Below are 18,314 nucleotides of genomic sequence, written 5' to 3'. Positions count from 1 at the left end.
TATCTTGACTAAATTTTGTTATTCTTTAAATGCAGTCGATATGATCCAGACCTGTGGCTTCTAGAGGAGCATATATAAAATAGTTTTTGTAAAAGTAACTTCCCATTCTCTTTCAACAGTTTAAAGGCTTCCAAACTTCAACTTAACGTACTTAGTTATTCCTACACTGTTACAAAGTGATGACAGCTGAAAGATATTGACAACTTTAAACAGTTGTGATATTTGTCAAACTTTGAGATGTGGTATAATACTGTTTTGGAATCAGGTGTTGTGATCAGTTTTTTGCCTGTAACAAATAAATAAACACCTAAACACATAAGACTAATGTAAAAGTTGACTTGGTATTGTAGGTGTTTGTACAACCACAGGTGATCAGTAGGTGATGACCAACGCTCCTACTTATAAAAGGAAAGGAGAACCGACTCCTCGTCTTTCCTCAGGTTAACTGTTTGAACGCTCATCACCAACAGGTCCAATGTTTCCTGCTCAAGTGTCCTTGACTGAGGCTTTGAACCTGAGCCTTCTCACTCATGTTACTCTGGATAAAAGTGTCAGCTGCATGCTTGAAATGCAAATACCCAAGACTGAAAGTGAAAGCTTTCTCTGAGCCGGCACTACATCATTTATTCATTCCACTAACGTTTTGGTTCAGCTCGAGCTTTATCACAACCCGCAGTAAGAGTGAGGGATTTCCTCCTCCTTTGGTCAGGGAAGTGCAAGCAGACAGACTGCGAGGGCTGAAAAGGGAGGCAGGGGGAATGAAATCAACGACAGACACGAGTGATAGAGAGACATGAGGTGGTAAATAAAGAAAGTTGAATTGATTCAGAGGACAAGGTGGAGGAGGTGTGGCATGCTGCAGAGACATCCTCCCCGGGCCGGAGTTCAGTTTCATCCCAGCTCTGTTTTCACTGCATTGCTATTGCTCCTTTATCTGTATGCTTTTCATAGCATTTCACTTTTATCGCCTCTCCTCAGACGTGTGCTTCTGTTGTCAGTTGTCACCCTGTGAGAGGCCGGTTCAATTTCAAAACTACTGTTACTTTTTATTCAGGGTGACAAACAAAAAGGTTTACAGCCTGGGCTCACAAAACAAGGTAAACCGGGAACACAATATGCCAGACCACCCCAATGGCAGATTGGCTTCAACGCGATGTGTTGTTATGTGATTTATACGCGCTGGCTGCCAGACTCCTGTTCTCTTGTTGCCTTTTATGACTGTTAGGCCACAGGCAAGGCAAAGGCTACAGCCAACAATGACTCGCTAACTCATTCTCCTTCTGGCTACATGTATTTATAGCACATGTATGCACAGGCCCTTTTGTCTTTTTTCTGTCAGGAGCCTAACAGCAGATGCAGATCTGAACACCTGCGTAAGATTGCTGCAGGCAGTTAAGTCCAAGCCAAATAAAATAAAACAGCGGTTTAGTTTCAGAGGAGCTAGATTAAATATACATTGTGAAATAATCTTTTGATGTTCTACTTCCCTGACAAAGCTTTGGCCAGGCTGTATAAAACTTCTGCTGGTTTCAAACTATAATGACCTGCAGATGTGAAAAGTAAAATGTTGGTGAACCTTAAAGGAGTGGTTTTAAAGTTTGGGAAATTATCTTATTGTTATTTCTTAGAGGATATACATCAATCAATCAATTAATCTTGTTTCTTGACATCATTGACGTTTTTGGAACAGGTTCTATTTGCTGCTATTAGTGCAGTTTGTTTCCTTGTTTTCTATATTAGGCCTCACTGCAGGTAGTGTATCAAGCTCCAACACTGACATCTTGATCAGAAGATGCAATTCTCCTTGTTCTTTAGAGCTTCTCAGGATTGATTGGACAAAATCACCCTCACTGCTCAACTACATTTAATATTCATACTGCATTTTTTTGGAACGTGTAGATTAATAAAAGGCATTGGACTCAATGCAAGGCTTCTGTGCATGGAGATTAAGCCTTTGCGTAATACACTAACTTGGTTTGCAAATACTTTTAATCACTAGTCTTGATGAATCTATGACCAATATTTACTCTCTTTTAATTCTAACTCTTTCAAAACTTATCCTTAACTTTGTCTGTTGGCATTTTAGTCCTGGAAGATACAAATACTGTGCAGTGGGCTATTTAAAAACAAACATAAATTCTTGGTTTTACAACCAGGGAAACTGCTGAGATGGTGATAATTCATTGCGGGGTCTGCATGTACAAGCAAAAATAATTAACACCTATACATTTGATCTGTTGTTCATGATAAAGTTCCGTTCAGCTTGAAGTACACAATGGCTTTGTTTAAAAAAAATATATATATTCATTTGCTTTATGTGAATCGTCAGGCATGTTGAAAGTTAGCCTTACAATTATTTGCTATTTTATACAGTTTATTTGCATCGCTGCTGATGTGAGGTCAAAAAGTTCAGGTTGGACATTCAGATCCTAAATCTGATAAAGAGAATGAAACTTTAGCGTGAAGAAGTAAGTACTTATGTCCCTCTCTCCTTCCTCACCCTCTACTTTTCTCTTCCTTGACTTCTACATTTTCAGCCGCAGTGTTTGCATGATTTGTGCATTACAGTTGGTGGTATTAATCAGAGGTGTTTTGGCGTGCGGAGCAGCTCATTTATTATCGACAGTGAGAGGAAACAAACCAACAGGGACCTGCAATGCCTTCCTGACCTTTAGAAGATGAGGGTGTGTACTTAATTGCATTTAAATCCACCACATTTGAATGCATCGTTTTTACACCAATGCATACTGGACAGGGGGGAGAGTTGAGAGAGAGTAAGAGGAGGATGGAAGGAATGTGATAAGAGGGAGAGAATCCTGATACAAGATACCATGAAGGTGAGAACGAGGAGAGGAAGGATTGGAAGAGATCGCTCAAGCTGTGAAATATTACACACGTGGGGAAAAGATATATACCTCTGCCTGCTGTGGGCACTTTGTCAAGAGATCCCATAAAATGGTTCTGCTGCATTAACTCCAGTGCCTACGACAAAAATCCAATTCAAATTTCTAGTTTAAGAAAAATTGGAAGTGAGTTTGAGTTTTATTTTTTAATGTTCCACATAAAGTTGATTTATATAGATATCAATATAGTTTTATTGTTTGAGCAATATTGTGTAAATAGCATTATGGGATCAGTAAAAAAAAAATAGACCCATTACCTCTGCAGGAGCTCAACTCAATGTCTGGCACAGCTTGATCAAAATAGACTTCCTGCTAAAGCATTTAAATCTAATAAATAAATACAAATTCGCAAAATAAACTCCCACACCTACCGACCACCATATTTGGTGCTCCCTGGGAAAAACAGGTATCAGAAGTTCCTCTGACGAATCAATAATGAGAACTGAGAGTTTTAACTTTTTTTAGTTACCCTATTTAAACTTATTTGCCTCATTAGTTAGACGAGTGGAGTGATATCTTCAGATATCACGTTCAGAAGAACAGGAAGTCATGTGACCTTGACCACTAAAATAGAATCAGTTTGTCCTTGAGTCCTCTAAACATTTATAACAAATTTGAGAGAATTCGCTCAAGGTATTATTGAGATATCTTGTTAAGAATGGATTGGACAGAGAACCCAAAGCATTATGCCTTTGGGAATATCTCTGCACTGCTACCAGGTTGTTCCAAGAGTCTTCATCACAAAAACATTAACAGCAACTGTCCACCTCATAGTCCTCAATTTCCTCTCTTGATCTCTCGGAATATTTTTAAATTTAACATTGGAATATTAAAGTTTACGTAAAGAAAGTAACTATTTCTTTCACGTAGGAAAGAGACAGGTTTGGTCTTCATGTGAACCAAGACACATTGTGACCTGAGTCCAGGTTTGTACTTTAAAAGTAGTAACAGTAGAAAATCCTGTTTTATTTCCTTTTTAACTTTGTACTTCCTTGCTCAAAATGACATCACTGTTTGGTGAGCTGGGTCTTTAAATGCAACATCTTTGCAACAAAGGGATTCAAATCCTCTGCTTTCTAGTACTCAAGGTAGACATTTCAAACGTTGAGCTGAATTCTAGTTCAGTCAGGAAGTTATATTTGGCGGTATGGCTCTTTTCTGGGTTGTGCATAGGTGGGAAGCCTAAGACGGAGAGAGCTAAACTCTCTCTCCTTCCATTTGCCTTCATGGAACGATTAATACAGGGAGAGCAGCAGCAAGACCCCCCAGGGAACAGAACAGAGCAGGCATCAGTGACAACAGAAATGACACTGAGTAAATCAAACACAGTATGAAAGGGGGAGCTGGGGTGGAGGTGGGATGCAAAACGGTTTGCAGAGGGAGCAGCAGGGGGAGGCAGGCTGAGGCAGATTATAAGGTGCCCTTGTTTGAGCTTTGCCATTGAATGAATGGAAGGGAGTGAGCAGAGCCACCGGCTTTGAGATCAGCTGCTGTAGCTGTCGGGTGACCTGAGCCTGACTTCTCAACCTGCCTGAACTGATGCTTTGCTCAATATGATGAGAACAACAAGTTGCACTGACCAGAAGACTCTGTCCTTGGTCACACGCTCCTGAAGCAAAGTCCACTTGCGGCCCAGGTCTGTCGAAGCAAAGATCTGGATTCAAAGGGGAGAGAAGAAGGCAATTAGAAAACACTCAATGAGTGTAGCATGAAATAATGAAGCTGAACCCGAGTCTTATTACTCGCTCTATGCCCTTTCCAAATACAGATTTTTTTTCTGTATTTGGAAAAAAAACTTTCACCCATCAAGCTACTGAATTTCATGGTTCACCAACTTAAAACTGAGCTGAATTAATTATTAGTCATGTCAGGTTTTGTGTGCTAGTGTGTACTTATGTCTAATATTTCATGAGCAGTGAAAGGGAACGTGTATTTTTAGTAGTGTGTGTGTGTTATATAAGCTTTTATGCTATTGATTAAAAGGAAAGTCTATTAATTCCCACACAAAACGTATCCTTGATGTATGAAAATCACACTGAAACTAGAAAAGGATTTCACCTCCCAAAGCCTCCTTAACCATTCAAAAACAAGTTCTCAATGCTTGTCGTTGACAGAGGGTGATCAGAAAATATGAGACCAAACACATTTCTAAAGAGCATTAGAACCGAACCTTTGCGGCTGTGAAAAATACAAGCTAATCTCATGCTGACCTTGATGGAAATCTGTTCCTGCCTTCGCAAACCCGCTTAATTTGCACGTTCTGCCGCGCGTCCTCTCATCATCCTCTAGCTAAATGATTTTTTTGTTCTGTTGGAATGGATTCTTTGCCTCCATCTGAGCCTGCCCATATGGAACAGATTAAAACCTAATTGAATTTCTTGTTTAATTATGTGTAAATTATTGAAGTTGAGGAGGAGTTGAGACAGACTCTGACTTATGAACTATTGGACCTAATGTCCCACCTCTATCTCCCTTATCTCCCTTCTCCCTTTATCTTGAATTCCACTTGACAGAAAAACTTTTCAATCAGTGTGTGTGTGTATGTGTGTGTATGTGTGTGTGTGTGCGTGTGTCCGTGCGCACGTCTTTGAAGTCAGAGTTGTGAAATACTGACAGAGATGAGTTAATTATTGAATTTGACATTTTAACTACTGAACTGGAACAGTCTGTGGCGTTTTGCTCTTATTGATATGTTCTGAAAAGTGACCTTTCCTTCTCAGGTTGTTTCACTTCATTTATATTAGTGGCAGGACGAGCATTGTTTATTCTTTTATCTAAGATTATATTTGGAGGGCAGGTGGACTCCCAGGTTTGGAGTCTCATAAAACAGTCAATGCAGTGTAAAGGCCTGTATGTGTTTAATTTGTTTTATATTAATGCTCAATGATATATTGAAATAAACCTGTCCCGTGAGTGTAATTAGCTTTTCTTCTCCAGTGTTGCAGCCTTGAATGTCTCGTCTCAGTGCCTCGCAGCAGCACGACATAAGTAATACATAGGACGACGATGTGATGTCTTAACCTTCGTGTTTGCTGGGACTGGACTGACATGTTAGAACTATGGAGGCGATTAATTCCACTTTGTAACAGAGGGCGCTGGATAGAAATCTGCAGTGTACGACACAGAGAGCTATGTAGCAGAAACATTACACTGCTGTACAAGCCTGTATGTCTGTGAGAGGCTTTTACTTTTGGGAGCAGCAGTTCAACTAGTTTAGATACATTTCCCCGCAGCATTCAGAGATACAATCTATTCTAGCTCCAAAAAATTATGTAATGTTTCCAGTAGCATCTTATTTTACCACTTTAAAGCATGGTGGGATCAAACGCTCATTTTGGATGAATCCAATGCAATTCTTTGTAATATGATTTAGTAGTAGACGAGTTGAGACGTGAAACAGCTACAGCTTTAGCTCCTTACTTTTTCTTACCTAGCATCTCAAGCTTAGTGGCTTCCTCAACAATGTCTTTTCTTTGCACATGTTACTTTTTTTATAATTATTCCAAATAAATTAAAATGGCAATGGCAGTTCTTCTGTCTGTATGTGCATTGGCAGGATTACGCTAAAACTACAGAGATGATTTTACTGAAACTGATTGGAAGGGTTGGGGAAGGGCAAAGGAAGAAGCCATTAATCTTTCTCTTAATATGGAGAGATAGGGTGTTACAGTTGGCAGAGGAACGAACTCTTGGAGGCCTCTTTTACGTTTTATATTCATGTTTTACTTATTTTCGTTTATTTTACTCTTTTAAAATCATATTCATTGCTTTTATACCTTATGTGAATGTCTTTTTATAGCTCACTATAAATATCTTAGTCTCACTTTGATCTAACCCCGAAGTTAGGAAGAGTAATTTAAAAGAAGACGGGAATAATACCCCAATATTTTGTTGAAGGCATCACAGCATTTGGCCTGATTGTTTGGCTTGTCTGTGACTTACTGTACTTACAAGAGTAATGAATGTTGTGATGATAGCCTCAGATCTGATGATCAAAACTTTAAAAGCACGTCGTTAAACCAGGATCATTCTTTAAGGGCAGAATGGTCAGTGCATCCAACACACAACCAATGTAGAACATATACACAAATGGCTTCACACTGTATTTGCAGAATTCAAATCCAGACTTTTCTTTCTTTTCCGTCACATTTACTTATTGTTTCAAAAATGGAAAACCAACATTCCATTGTGTGGGTATGTTTGTGTGTGTGTGTGTTTCTGTATTTGCATTTTGCCACTGTTTATTTCACTTGCAAAGAATTTACCCTCCGACTATATTGTTGCATGGTAAATCACTCATCAAGTTTTCTCCAAGGTTCGTTTTTCTGTGCAAATTGAAATTGAATGCAGTGTAGCGATGCCTGTAGAGGCGTTTCGCTGCTGTAATATAAGTGCCGTCTTCTTGTTTATTCTCTCAGCTACAGAATCAACTATTAGCTGTGATGTGTCTATGGCGCTTGGACACCCACCCTGCCCTCCTTGCAGTAGGCGAGGAGCTTGTCCTCTTCCTTGGGGTGGAAGATGATCGTGTCGGGGGTGAAAGCGATGGACTGTCGCTGGAAAGAGGAACCCTCGTCGGTGCTGATGAACAGCATCTGATCCCGTTCGTTGATGGATGAGCCCACCAGCACTACCTGTATGACAGAGAGGAAGAGGAAGGGAAGAAAACAGAGGTTAGAGGTGAAAGGCTCAGAGGATAATGTCTTGCAGCGTATCGGTTGCTCCGTCAGCGGGTCTGTTGAGGACATGCAAAGCCACTGTCCTCATATCAATAAGTACATTTATTCCCCTGCTTGTAGAAAACTGATGAATATAAACGCATGTATGGCCACGCACATATCTCCAAGGCCAATCTCTAGGCCACAGGAACTTTCTATCAAGCGTGCATGCTGCTTAGAATGTGGCAACACTGTATCGACAATCTATTCAGAGTTTTATAGCTCATAAAGAGAAGGCATTAAACACGGGGCACAGCGAGACCTGCCAAGCCACCGATCACATTTATGTCCTGGACACTCAGGAGTGAGGCTACCAATAGGGCTGATCGATAGGAATTAATGAACCAGTCACATTCATTAGGAGTTCTTGAGAGGTGGGAAGCTGTCCAATGAGGGCTTCTAGCTGCTGTTGTCTATTATCACCACGGTGGTGCTTATTTTAATTATTTTTACAGTACATGAACCTTTTTTTTACAGTTTTTACAGCAAGCAAAATAATGAAGGCACTTGCTGATGGCTGCCTTCTTTCAAAAGTTTAAATCTATGGATCCAAAGCAGTAAAGAGTCATTAAGTGTTTAAAAGGAAAGTGCAGCTTGTAAAGATTATTTAAAATATAAATTATGTGTTTTATGTATGCACAAAAAAAAAGTGGAAAGCACTCTGGACAGACGTTATATAGGGATTGATTTTATATTTCATTCTCATTTGGACTCCCGTGCATTCACATATTCACACAACGCTCCTTTTCTATACAACGTTTCCTCTTCGCCTCCTCATGGAACCACAAAGGAAAAATAAAAACAATCAACCAAGTCAGCAGTACAGGATTACCATAGTTTTAAAAGCCACTGGTTAATGGGAGTGAGCACACTAGCATTTAGAGAAAAACGGCTTTATTGTTGTGTGCTTATCTCAGAGGTGAAACATCGCTTCACCTGACTGAACTTTACATCCCATCAATTTCTTTAAATTAATGATTGATGGTTGGTTGGAGATTTTTTTTGACATTACTATTTTTAATTGGTCAAAACAAAGTCGAACAAATACAGGCAGATTGATGTTTCACAACTTCTAATTTGATGTTGTCAGTATTAGATGTGTGGATATGAAAAAAATTATTATCTTATGTTTCCAGTCATTAACCGTCCAACTTTTACATTGTTCCTTTTCACCTGCAGAAAACAAGCACATTGCAGCTGTCCGTGTTTTGGTATTCCTCAAATAATTTGTCTGAGTTGACGGTCCTTAATCATTAAAAGCTACAGCATCTAACTCTCACTCACGTAACGTTCACCATTGCCCAACATTCAACTCTCAAGCTGTAACTAGATGTTCTATCATATTAGATAGATACAATTAATTTGTATTCCTCCGTGAGACACACAAGCTTGTAAGTATGAGCATGTGTGCACACGGATCCTTTTCAGTATTCTCATCATGACTACAATTAGGCAGCAAGCGTAGCGCGCCTCACGTCTTGCTGGTTGCACTTCTTGAGCGTTTTGTGTGTGTGTGTGTGTGTTTGTGTGTAACTCTTGCTTATTCTGAACACCTCCCTGAGCAGCATGGTCAATTAAAGGCCCACTGTTTGTTTGGCTGCCAGAAGGAAGGCCAACAAGGACAAAGGGTGTTACAGCAGGATAGAAAAGGCTCAGAGGAGTATTATAGTTCTTTTCTTAACATTATTTATTTTGTGAATGTGGACCAAGCATGTCTGTATTTGCACCTGGGGGCTGCCCACAGTGTTGGGCTGTTCAAAGCCAATCAGCTCCACTGGATAGCTCATGATTCAGTGCCTTGCTCAAGGGGTGCTCAGATTTATCCAGTGGATTTAGGGATTTAACAAACACTCCTGAAGCCACAAGTGAGTTTCTAACCTATTAACTGCTGCCGATAACTGAGCAACAAAAGGAATTAGGAATTACAAGCTCTTTGACAATTGAGCATTTATTAATGTATATGTCAAAATAGTTAATTAACTATGTAAGATCTTGCTGATAATGAAAGGTGTGCCACAAGGCTCCATATTTGGTACAGTCTTGTTTCCATTTACAATAACAACATAGCCTCAATCCTAACTGTCTGTCAGCTCTATCTTTATGTTATACGACACTTTTAATCAGCTCTTATGAATTTACAAACGTCCTTTGATATTCTGCTAGGTGTGTACAGATTTAAATTTACTTTTGGTTTCTAGAGCCAGTAGTCAAACAGGTGTCGGTGTAATCATCAGACTAGATGAAAGGCTTTGACAAAAATAAATAATCACATAGACAAACTTGTAAATAAACTACGACAGAAGACTGGTTTCCTGTATTAAAAATAGAGCCAGTTTCCCTGTTGCTCCAGGAAAGAGGATTATTGAAACAGTATTCCTGTCGGTTTTAGATTATGGTGATGTGATTTATCGAGAGGCAGCTCCTTCTATCCTCAAACCTCTGGACTCAGACTCATTCTGTTTTATTACTGGTGATGTTTATGGTACCCATCATTGCACTCTGTAGGGGAGGGGAGGTGGGTCCTCTCTGGCAGACATTGGTACCTTTTTATTAGCTCCACCAAGGAGACGTTTCCATCAGTGTTTTGTTTTTGTTTGTTAGCCGGATTAGGCAAACATTTCCAAGAACCTATTACATTTTGGAGCTTTCACTTTTTTTTAACATTGCAAGAGATGGCTTAAGACAGTGGAGGCATGCTCTCTACGAGTGCCAATCTAATGTAGTTTACAAAAAAAACTTGTTGGTAAATTACCATAGTGCAGTACATGTCTTTTGGTCAGATCAGTTGTTGGTTTCTCTCTTGGAATATTAGACTTTTATCTCAACCTGATCCCCGCATTAATTAATATGGCTTCTGCCAGATAAACCCTTATTTGAATGCATGTGTCTCACTTTGGTTTCTCTTTGTGTCCCTGGTGGGCAGAACCATCAATCAGGTCAGACTGCCTATGCCAATATGTCTCTATTTAAAGGACATCCCTCAGTTTAACCTAGTTGAGTTATGACAGCTGGACATCATCAGGACACACACAGACACACACACAGGCTGCCCACACACTTCACATCACCACACACAGACACACACACACACACTGCTCACACTCTTCACATCACTTGTCACACACTGACAATGCACAGTGACACAAGAAATGCCAGGGATGGATTGTTTTATTCAAGCCACATGAATCTGTGTATTAATGTATTTGTTGATTAGAAAAAGTAACCTTTGTTTTCCATTTCCATTCTTACGAAATGTGCTGTGAAAAATAAATGTCGATTTTACAAGGTATTCGCTCAGATGAATGAGTTTTACTTGCACACACATACTCAACCTTTTCATATATTCTTTCGACCCTTTCATGCCAAGTCTACTTGAAACCCCCCTTCACAGTTTTCTTTTAAAGATGTGACCATTTCAACCAAAGATTTGCTTCTCTTTCAAATGTTGTTAGATATAAACATAGATAAATAACTTGTCTTCATCTTTTACTGTGTCATCATATTTTAACCTCTGGATTTCTTTCAGCTGACAGGTTTGATTCAGGTTTGAGGGAATCCTAAAGCACCGACTCCGTCACTGATACACTATCCGTCTCTACTGATGCAGTAATATTACTTGCCAACAAGGGGCACTCTTGTCAAACTGTAAGCATGAGAGCATGTCATAGCTTCACTCTAAAGTTGAGAATGAGCTCCAGTCACCAACTCGCACATAAGTCTTTGGACTTTTTTGGGAAGCAACGGAAATGAGGAGTGGGCGAGGGACGACAGACGCTACAATTCCTCTCCTGTACAAGATAGAATCCTCGGCAATCAAAAGACTTTGATACATTGCTCCCCTGTAACGATTCCCCCTGAGTAATAACGCACGCTTTGAAGCACACTGAAGCTATAGTGTACTGCAGTCAAACGGGGGCCCAAACCTTTCTTTGTCTGTACTCGAGACCGGAAGGGTGTGACACATTAAGGGGACTTATAGAAACAAAGCTCGGCCTGTTTAAATCCGCAAAACGCCTCAACACCAGTGTGTCTTTCCAGAGAGCAATCTCAAATCCGTGTGACGTCTGATAATCTTTTCATCACACTCAGTCTGACAAAGGCGGCTGATCGCTGAAGCCACACGAGCCCATGCTGTGTTGACACACATCAGAAGGTATCAGCCCTATAATCTATTATAAAACAACCCAATCTACTTAGCAGCTTAGAATAGTTTATGGAGGAGTGAGTGCTGGCGTGCAGTCGGAGCGTTAACAGTGTGAAGGCCCACGAGCTGCAGTAGGATAAGAACGTGTACATTATCTCCATATATTGCATGTCACAACTTTGAACACTTGAAGGGCTTTAATGCTGCAGCCTTGTGAGACTGATGATGAAAGCTCCTTCGGTCTTGAGAATGGAGAAAGCTTGTACATGATGCACATGCATGCACAGCGTCAGACACACCTGGAGAATACGAAATATGTACATGCATAGGCACACAGCTGACACAGTGTATGTGGATGGGGTATGCCTTCAAACATCACAATAAAAAGTGTGCAGTGTCCGTTCTAAACATGACTGTTAATGTTGTGTTCTCTTGTCCTGTGTTAATGCTCTGGTGCTAATGATAATGTTACTTTTGTATTGTTTGTGTGCTGGATGATGTATATGCAGAGCTTTTTATAAACAGTCTATAGTGCAGAGTGAAGTTAGACAACTTGTGTTCATCCTACCTGCTATTTCAAAAGAAAGATTTTATATTTAATGTTTTTCATCAAATGAAACACAGTTTGCTTCCCTACTGTTCACATATGTGTTTATTTTGAATGATTTACTTAAGTGGTGTTATTTTTTCATAGATTGGATGTCGGCTATCTGAAATCTGTAGAGCGACACAATCTTCAGACCATAGCTCACACTTTTTCAAAGTAAAAGCTCTGAAAATTCAGCTCAATAGAAAGCGGTACAGCCATTATTGACCAGGAGTGATTCTATGAGTGTTGCTGACATGACAGAGCTTGGCAATAGCAAAAGAATGTCTGTGTCAGTCCGATATGGCGAAAGGAAAATTATCAAACTGATCTGGAAGGACAGATATCATTGGCCGCAGGCTGCCAGTTGATGACCACTGCTGTAGTTCATCCAAGGATGTAGACGACAGACAGACGTTTGTGGAATTAGTAGGTTGGTGATGAAGTCACCTTGAGAAGTTGTGATGATGTCATCAGTGTTATCTTATCTTTTTAACAGGAAACCTTCACTACATTTAGAGTTTGAAATAAAAAGGTAATAAAAAGGTAGAGTGGGTCTAAATGTCTATTAAAAGAGGCTGCTGAGTTGCATTTTGGGAAATCTAAAATGAACAGTTTTGGGAGTTTGACCTATACTGGAAAGTAAAAGGATATCTCTGCCTCTGTGCATCAGATACAATTACTGAATAGCTTGGTTGACCTTTTTCAAATAGAATTTCCCCTTTCAACTGCGGCCTTATTTTATGAATTTTCTCTTATGTCCAATAATAACCTTGTCCAAAAAGCATAAGCAGTCAGATTATTAAGCGGGTTGCAAACAAACCCCGACATGGTATTTAAAAGCGAAGAATACATTATATTTAACAGACTCACCTCCTGTTGTAATTTGGATGTACTTTACTTATCATCATCCATCATCAGTCCAGATGTTAGGATCCTTGTTTACAATCTAAGTGAGCATTCAACTACTTGTGTTCCTTGACCTACAAGACCTTATTCTACTGATCCCAGATCTCCAATTAGTTTGGTAATAATTAATCAACTTATTAAGAAGGAAAACTACAAAAAAAGGTGTAATAAATCAGAATTATCCTTTCTCGTTGACACCTTGGTCCACACACTCGAACATACAGATGCATAGCTGCAGCTGCGGCTACAGCACAATTGCTTTCCACTCAATTACATATGTAAATTGCTTGGGATCTGGTTTCCACTGGGAGAGGGGGAGGGCCTCGTGTGATGGCAGCTCATTGAGCATTGGCCTGTTGAGAATTTAGACCTGGGAGAGCACAGCTGCATGGGAGCCACCACACAGCAAGAGAAGTTTGATGACATGATGTTTAGTTGGCTTGTTCTGTGTGGGCCTGGGTATCGAACCACTTCGGTAGATTGGCGTATTCGTAGTTTGAAATATTGGAAACTACCAAGAACCAGAAGCTGCCTTCAAATGTTTATTTACATTCGGGGATCAGCTGGGAATCAGGAGATACAGCAGGTCATCCACAAACCAGAAGGTCGATGGTTCGATCCCCGGCTCCCCTATTCCGCAAGAATGGGTGAGTGGCAAATAGTTCTTGATTTAGGTTGCAATCTTGCCACTTCAATTTCCGTGTCCTTGATGAACAATGCTTGATATGTCTCTTTTCAACTCACCTACAGAAGAGCCTTGAATCGTGGATGATAGTATTTGGGGTTTAGAGATTTGTCCTAGGACACTTGGTAATACAGAATGGAGGAAACAGGGATCAAACCACTGTCAAATTACTTAACTGTTTATTTATTAGAAGGAGACACTTGTTGAGTGTTGGATCCAATTTTACCTACAATGCAATGTGGTAGAAGTTGCATTAAGGCCAAAGAGATAATAGTTAGATTGTTTGGCACCAGATTTGACAAACTTCTTTTGTTTCGCAGTGTGATGCTGAGATGAGCGTCATGGAAGCAATGAAGGCTTGTCACCTCCTTCTATGTCTTCTGCAATGCAATCTCAGCCACAAATTCCATCTGTCTCCGTTCAAGCAGTATTCAAATATCGTTTGCCTGCCTTTGATATTTTAGAGCCGTAAGTAAAAGATACATAAAGCTAACCATAGTAAATAGAATTACTGTTTTCTGGCGTCATACATAAAAAAACACATACAAAGAAGCTTAAATTACTGAGGGGAGGAAAACCGTCACTCATCTTTTCTTTTCAGCTGTATTTTCTAGAGGTCAAGAAAGCTCCAAAGCTCTACTTCTCTGATGATTGAACATGCTTTAAGGATGCCATGGTGGTATTTGGTCTCATATTTACTTGTGAAACTTTCTTTCTTAATAACATCTTCGACTGAGGAAAGATAATTCCACTTGTTTCCAGTGTAATCTCACTTTTGTCGATATTTGCAATCAAGTCGGACTGAGGATCGTATCAACAAAATGTCACTGGATTACGATAATCCTTCAAACAAGTTGATTCCCGACAGAGAGAAAAAAAAACGAAAAAAATGATCAAATCAAGTTTTAAACACTGTTCTAAGAAATCCATGTTGCTCGTTCTAACTCCACGCTCTTACACCCCTGTGAAGTCGAGGTGAGAAATGATACATGTTTGGCTGGGACGGAGAATCAGGGAAGCAAACATGGGCGACACATCCTGCGAGGTGTCTGCTACAGGGAGATGAGAGGTCTGAGAGCATTTCCGTGCCCACCTCGGCTACAGCGCAAATGCATTAGCTGGAGGTGTCCCTGTGCATTATACATATAATCTTCCTCACCTGCTGCTGCTGCGTTTGTACTACGGTGCGGGCGACTGGCAAACATGGCAGGCTCAGACAAAATCCTACATGTTGGCTCCACTTCAGAGGGCAACGTTGATACAAGCACACACACACACACACACATACACACACACACACAGGAAGCAACTTTTATTCCTAAAATGTGATTTAAAATGTAATCATTTTGTTTTTGTGAGCAAACATATGGTGCATTTATACCACCATAAGATCAAAAGCAATGCTAAGACGTAGTAGACACGGACATTTTTGCGACACGTCATGTCGAGCAGTTCATCTAACTGACCACTAGTCATCCTCAGGTAGCTCTAGAAAAGGCAGTTATCCAGATGCATCTACTTGAGAAGATTGAGTGAAATTCCCCAAGCTGGGTGCCTGTGGACGGTCTTGTGGACTCGCACACACACACACAATGGCCTTGGATTTTGTGGTGGTGAGGTTTAATGCAGTTATTTAATATGTTTTGCTCATGCAAGTACATGAATAATCACAATCAATACTTCGTTCAAACCATACAAGCGATGCACACATATGCTTTGCCATTGGTGTGAACACAGCACAAGAGTAAATGCATAATAATATATAATATTGTGTTTGTACAATTCTTCAACATGACGGTTTCTTAACATTGTGTGCATTCATGTAAATTACTTCCTTTACCATAACGTTTGTAGCTTTAGTGTGGGTGGGTGTTTTGTGTTAAAGCCTGACTACGAAGCATATTTGATCTAAATGAAATAGAATTAAAAAGAAAACACTGAGGCAGAGAGTGTGTGTGGTACGGCTAAGACAGTCAGCAAGAATAGAAACAATGAAGAATGGTGTGTGTGTGTGTGGCACTGCCTGTCCCAGATTCAGCCCTGTTATCTGTTAGCTTCTGCCTCCAATTGAAGCCTCCCAAAGCACAGACACTGCGACTGACAAGGACTTTGTCTTTTTTCCCCCTTTTCATCCACTTCTCTACAGCAACTCCTCCAGCCTGCTGTATTTTTTAATCTGAATAAAATCAGGTGGGTGTTGGGTGTGTTGTTTGCGGCAGGGGACAAACAAACAGATTTTTCCTGAAGATCAGATAAATATTAAACAGAGTATTCTGCTGTATAAAGGCCAAAAATAGGGAAAACAATGAAGTTGAAAAAAAGCAAATGAAGTCGTCCTCCAAAATGGAGATTTATTACTGTAGTGTTAAACATTTTCAGGCCGATTATTATAACCCCCAAAATAATTGTCTTAGGCCTTACACAAAGCCTGAAAAAAGCAGATACTGCACTCTGCCTTCGGACCATTCTGAAGGAAAATTGTTCTGAATGGATCATTTAAAAAAAACAAATGTCCTTTTCAACTTGCTTGAATGTTTAAATTGACTCAATAACACAATAAACCTCATCCTATCTCGATGTGCTGAGTTCTCTCTGTCACTTTCAACTGAAGGACTACATGGTTAAAGTTTCATTACTTACCAAAAAATTATATCAAGATAATTATCATGATAAATGTCTCTTTTTAAGTTTAAAGACTCGTAATCCTAGGAAAATATTATTTTTGAGCAGAGAATGCAAAAAGACAAAACATTTTAAAAAATCTGAAGTAGATCAACTATTTAAAAGAATTACATGAATATGTCTTCTGAAACTGTGTTATATTGCTATTGATGGAAATGACATCGCAATAACTATTGGTATTGTTTTAATGCCTAGCGCTAACAGGCACTACTAGGCAAAATGTTAACCCTAAAATGTCCTATTCCATTACAAAATGAAAAATGATAAAGTACTTAAAATACACCACACAAGCATAATAGATAAAGTACACGAAGCAAGAACAATAGGTAGGAATATAAGCACGGTCAAGGACTAGTTTGGTTTTCAAGCTCCATAGCTACAAACTATATTATCTAACAAGCACAGGCAGCGTATTGTTCCATTTAACCAATAGGAGCCAGGGCTGACTGCAGTCATTATTCATCCTAATGAAGAATTGAGCTGCAACGCAGCTATCAAACTGCTTAGCCTTAGCAAATCAAACATTTCCAAAATAATCATTTTAATAATTTTACGGCTGTCACAGTATCATTTGTAATAAAATCACAAAGTTTGGGTAGAAAACAATAGGTTATTATTTTCTAATTCTCCCAGATCATATACTGGGCAAATTCAGTCTCATCTGCGTCCTGACCGACTTCAACATGAAAATGAAATGCAACACTTCTGACTACATGTAGACCTTGACTCTTCTTTTCTAGTCTGAGCAGAGTCTCTGAAAACCAAGGACATATCATGTGATTAGCTTGATTGCCATTAGTTTCACTCAAAGGCATCTTCCATCAACAGGTCAATGATAAATCTAATGTATTTTTCATGATTAAATCAAACTTTCAGGTAGTCATGTAAAGAATAATCCCTGTGGATCATTTGACCACTGACCAAACCTTGTAGAAAAGCAATTTGGAAAATTCGGCTCAAATTCCACTGATGATCTTAGCTTCCAATGAGAAGGATCATATTGAGAAATCCTTTATTATTGATATATTTTCCGGCGATGTACTTATACTTGTACTATTAATAACTGCAGAGTTTACGTACAAAATAAATAGTGATAGGTTTTCTTATTAGCTGACCTACCAATTACAAGCAATGGATTTATTCATCAGAAATTAAATCATTGGTAACAACTTAACATCCCGTTTTAAATGATGCCTTATTTTGAAAGTGGTACCATAATAGATTACAAATGTCTGTTCCGTTGCAATTTGTAAAAACAAGATTCCTTTTCTTCCGTCAGTGTCTCATCGTTGATGTATTTCACCGCTTCTTGATGTTTTTTCGCTGCCTGCCTGATGTTCTGTCTGCCTCAGCTGTCTCTTGCCTTTCTCTCGCTCTCCCTTTCATTGATGGATCTCTCCATCGTCATTGCTCCTCCGATATTTCCCTGCTGCTCTCTCACTGCCCTCTCTCTGGCTGTGGATGACGGACGGCAGGTCTAAGCTCCGCCATTAGAGCATGCAGACAATGATCAAACCTTGGGACGGCTCTCACTCCTCTTTTTAATTACATCCCTCTGTCAAGTAAAGAAGAGGAGAAGTGATTGGGGGGGAGGAGAGGAGGAGAAGAACCTCTGAGCAATTATTCCAGACTTAATTACAGGTAAAAAAAAGAAAGTGGCTGCTTGAGGCTGAGTGTGTGCGAGAGG

The 18,314-nt window shown here is 39.6% G+C and overlaps 1 protein-coding gene across 1 annotated transcript in view; it reads right to left on the bottom strand.

Annotated features, from left to right (window-relative positions):
* Window positions 1-18,314, bottom strand: part of sorcs2 (sortilin-related VPS10 domain containing receptor 2) — a 276,763-nt gene that overhangs the window by 49,684 nt on the left and 208,765 nt on the right. Inside the window, exons 4-5 of the mRNA XM_053416413.1 lie at window positions 7,373-7,537; window positions 4,484-4,557 (exon numbers count right to left, since the gene is read on the bottom strand). Coding sequence (XP_053272388.1) covers window positions 4,484-4,557; window positions 7,373-7,537 — 239 coding nt within the window. The remainder of the gene's footprint in view (window positions 1-4,483; window positions 4,558-7,372; window positions 7,538-18,314) is intronic.

This window comes from Pleuronectes platessa, chromosome 23 (assembly GCF_947347685.1).
Source record: "Pleuronectes platessa chromosome 23, fPlePla1.1, whole genome shotgun sequence".
Classification (NCBI taxonomy): Eukaryota; Metazoa; Chordata; class Actinopteri; order Pleuronectiformes; family Pleuronectidae; genus Pleuronectes; species Pleuronectes platessa.
Note: the sequence above shows the minus strand (reverse complement) of the source record. Positions and strands in the feature narration are given on the sequence as shown.